The sequence below is a fragment of the Pseudomyrmex gracilis genome, unplaced genomic scaffold (genome assembly GCF_002006095.1).
Source record: "Pseudomyrmex gracilis isolate BER0280 unplaced genomic scaffold, ASM200609v1 scaffold_310, whole genome shotgun sequence".
Lineage (NCBI taxonomy): Eukaryota > Metazoa > Arthropoda > Insecta > Hymenoptera > Formicidae > Pseudomyrmex > Pseudomyrmex gracilis.
Genome location: NW_018020894.1, coordinates 2,832 through 7,248, shown reverse-complemented (window position 1 = coordinate 7,248; position 4,417 = coordinate 2,832). Strand labels below are relative to the sequence as shown.

Genomic DNA, 4,417 nt, shown 5'->3' with positions numbered 1-4,417 from the left:
ATAGGATGCTAGTTTTGCATCACATATACGAACGACCCCGAATACCCCCCTAACTAATTTTAAAATATTGCGAAAAAATACTCCTCAGCCAGGAGTCGAACCTGGAATCTCCGGCTTTCCGGGCCGTCGCCTTCCCTGTTAGGCTACCGAGGCCTATTGATAAAATTAAAATTTCAATTAAAAAACTCACAAAATTGATAAAATTAAAATTTCAATTAAAAAACTCACATGTAAATGTGAGTTCTGTTGCATAGATATATGCACAGTCATATTTTCACGCACAACATCCCGCGATGGCTCTTTATAGACTTTACATTATATTAACTTTAAAAATTGATTACAGAGCCTGAGATTATTCTCAATTATTCACTTCAAAAATATAAATCTTCCATATTTTAGAATTTAATATTGCTACCCCTATTATCCAAAAAGGCTACGTATAAAGAAGATCATAAACTATGTATATCGCAAATTTAAAGAAAATCCTACGAAAATCAATAATTCGGAGAACGTCCTTAAGTTCAAGCAACTGTTTGTAATAGCTGTTTCATGCCAAGAGAAAGCTTGGAGGTAGTGGTTGATCCCACTGTGCGTTCGTCGACCATAATTTCTGTATAAACATCTTTCCTTTTATTAATACGGGTCCCACCAATCTCAATGGGTCAAAAATCTGCGATATTTTTGACAATACAGTTCTCTTTGTAACCGCTTCTTGCTTGAGTAGATCAGCTTTGTACTGTAGAGTATTTAATGACGAATTTTAAAAAAGTTCTAACGTCTTAGCTGTGTCTTTATTAATAGTAAGTAGATCATCTGCCTCCAGATCCGACAGCAATTGTAAAATTGGTGGTTCATTTGAGCGCCATTTTCTGAGCAAGAATTGCCCTTTCTTCAGGAGTTCGAATAACTGTCTTTGTTATTTCACAACGTTTTAACGCGTTCGCCCTCCAGTTAGCACGTCATTCATGTAAAAATTTTCCATTACTACACGGACAGCCATAAGATAATCTTCTTGGTGTTGAGTTGCGAATTCCTGTAGACAACGCATTGCGTGATATGATGCACTTGTTGAGCCATACGTCACCGTGTTTAACTGATAGAGCCTTATCGCTTCTTCTGGACATTTTCTCCACAAAATTAGCTGTAGTAATCTGTTCCGTTTGTCGATTAATATTTGTCTAAACATTTGCGCAATGTCTGCTGTAACTACATACTAAAGAGTCCTGAACCGTACTAATATCTTGAAAAGATCCTTTTGCAAGTTTGGTCCTGGCCAAAGTTTGTCGTTGAGCGATCATCCTGTGGATGTCTTTGCTGACGCATCAAAAACCACCCTCAATTTTGTGGTCAAACTGTCCGGCCGTATAACTGCTTGATGCGAAATAAAGTAGAATTCTTGAGCTTGCAACAATTTCTTCTCAGAAATTTGCGTCATATGACCGCGGTCTACATACTCTTCTATGAAGTTACAGTACGCTTCCCTTAATTCTGGATTGCGTTGAAATCTTTGCTCAAGTGCTTCAAGTCTTCTTACCGTCTGTTTTTTAGATTCTCCCAATTTGACGTTTGGACGCGTTGGCAGCCTTACTACGAACCGGCCGTCCTCCTCTTGATGCATAGTCTCTGCAAAGTATCTCTCGCAGGCCTTCTTCTCTGCAGTAGAATGCTTAATTTGTGAAAGATTTTCTACCCTCCAGAATTGCTCGAGTTGCTGTTGTAATTGATCGTTTGTTATTGCAAGACATGTGGAAGCTTGATTCCTCGAATTGCATCTTGCGCTGCACAGTTCTCCCCCGATGATCCAACCTAACCTAGTATTTTGCAAGGCCGGTTGTCCTTCGATTTTATTTCTCGGTGATCCAACGAGTATTTTCCAATAAGGACCTGCCCCGATGAGTATATCGATTTTTCCAGGTTTTTTGTAAGCCGGGTCTGCCAACTGCATGTTCTTCTGTATGAGTATTTTGTTTGCTTCAACTTCCCTTTGTGTAATTAGCACCGTGATTGTAGGCAAAACGTGACACTCCAGTGTCATCGTGAATTCGCGTGAATAGCCTCAATTTTGACCTGCGCTACTTATTTGCGTCCATCTGCACTTGATTAATGCCGCTGATTGGCGTGCTTCCTTCTGTCCATGATATCCTTAATTTTTGTAACAGACCATGCGTTATTAAATTAGATTGTGATCCTAGATCCAATAAGGCGCGACAGTTCACTCTCTGTCTATCGACGTTTCGAACATAAACCTGCACTGTGGACAAAAGAACTTGCGAGTTAACCTTGCCTGCGTCTAACGCGCTTACCTCGTTTGGTGAATGCCTGCAACACGCAACGACCACAGGTGCTGTACTCTCATCACGCTTTGTTTCCTTTGATTCGTTTTGATGCAAGACCGTGTTGTGTCTACCTGAGCACTTCTTACATGTTGAAGCTTTGCACTCTTTAGCTAGATGTCCTGTGTTGAGACAATTGATACAGAGCCTTTTGCTAATAATGCACTTTTTGCGATCATCTGGAGACAATTTGATCAAATCTTCATATCGAAAAGTTTGATGTTCGCCTTGACAGATCTTGCACTGATATGATGTCGATGTCAATACGACTTTCTTGCTATTCTTTCCTGGCACCGTCGACTATTTGGTTTTCGATGTTTTGTTTTGATTGATCATTCTCAATGTATGACAACGCTCCGTGATAAACTTAACAAAGTCTGCTAACTTTGGCATATTTCGTGGCGTACAATCCTTGACAGTGCTTTGCCATTCTCGTTGTTCCGTGTAATCTAACTTTTTTTTTGCTAAGTGAAGAATAATCGTATCCCAGTCCTCTACTGATTGTTGTAAGAATCTTAAGGCTGACATGTGTGTTTCAATGTGCCAGATTAATTGTCTCATTGATTCGGCCTTGTCAGCCTTTGTGATGACGGGAAAGTTAAAGAGTTCGTCCAAATGTGTGTCGATTATCATCATTTCATTCGTATGTGCTTTTTAGAAGCTGCCATGCTTGCTCATAATTTTTATTGCTAAATCCTTCCATTACCTTGCGTGCTTCTCCGGTCAATACTCCGACGAGATACTGATATTTTTGAGGTCCTGACAATTCTTCATCATTGTGTACTGTTGTTTCAAAACTGTTTTTGAAAAAGAGCCATTTTATGTATTCTCCATTGAATTCCGGGAGTTCAATTTCCGGAAGTTTCGGCTTGTTTCTTCGTTCTATGACATTGACTTGTCTGTTTTCAACTAAATTGTTTGGTTGTTGCTGTACGACAACTTGTGGTTGTCTTGCTGTATCAATTATGCGTTGTACTTGTGCGGCCACGGTGTAGTATCTTTCTTCGAACACCATGCGTTCGCCTTTGTTATCTCTTTAAACTGATCTGCTTGTGTTTCTCTTCTTTGATCACTATACTTTCTAATGCCTGTTGTACCTCCTCAAATAAAGTCCACAGATCTTCTATTTTCTTTAACCTGACTTGCGCTTCGGCCGCTGAACAATTTTGATTGGCCACAAGAAACTTTGTATCCTCGTTATCTGCCCTTTTACGCGGGCTCTTCTTTGCTTTAGTTGTGTAGTAACTCTGCCATTGCGCATGTACAGTTACGAAAAGATTATGTGTGCTTTTGAGTGCTTAAAGGAGGTAACGAGAATAAAGAATACCTTATTTGAAGAGAGCGACTTGTTGATCTGAAACTCATCAATGCTCTACTTTGGTAGGTGACTCGAGCATTTAAGAGAGTGTTTGTGTTTATGTGTTGTAAGTGTCTTCGATTCTTTTTCTTCTCTGGACGAGATTCGAACACGTTGGGCGCCAAAATGTTTTTGTTGCGACAATTGTGTGTGAAAAAGTACACGTGTTGTTTTGATTTCCTCAGAAGCGAGTCCGCTGCTTTATTTTCGTGTAACTAACCTCAGAGGAAGCAAAACGAACTAACAACTAAGAACTAAAAACTAAAAACTAAACTGGGCTGTCGGCCCTTATCCTGCAACTTGACTGTTGCGCCTGCGTAATGCGCGCTTGCCGCCCACGGCCTCTCTCGCGTCTTTCCTCACAAGGCAACGCGCGCAGTTTCAATTTATTAAAACACATAATAAAAGGTAACAGCCGTAGACATAAAAATTAATGAAAAACATTTCTCTCTAATGTCAGCTAACAATTTTTACTCTGCATTAATCTTAAAAAATAGAAAAGTCATTTGAGATTATATGCTGCAGATAATACTGCTGGTCTTTCCACGTCTAATATGTGCAATAATAATGTTTAAATTACCAATTTTTCTAGCATTTTATATGTAAGAAATTCACATTTTTAAGTAATAAATATGTATATATTTAAATATGTATATACTAAAAAATATGTACCATTATTACTTATAATACCATAATACTCTTAGTTTGTCTAGCATTGTAGCATATC

The 4,417-nt window shown here is 38.9% G+C and overlaps 1 protein-coding gene across 1 annotated transcript; it reads right to left on the bottom strand.

Moving 5' to 3' along the window:
• Positions 1 to 1,294: 1,294 nt before the first annotated feature.
• LOC109859972 lies at positions 1,295 to 2,035 on the bottom strand. The gene has a single exon (XM_020438742.1). It carries the CDS (start codon positions 2,033 to 2,035, stop codon positions 1,295 to 1,297), a length of 741 nt encoding a protein of 246 aa, XP_020294331.1.
• Between the last annotated feature and the right edge of the window lie 2,382 nt (positions 2,036 to 4,417).

What these genes read in the sequence shown, in the direction of transcription:
- LOC109859972 (XM_020438742.1), bottom strand. Translation starts at nt 2,035, where the DNA reads ATGACACTGGAGTGTCACGTTTTGCCTACAATCACGGTGCTAATTACA.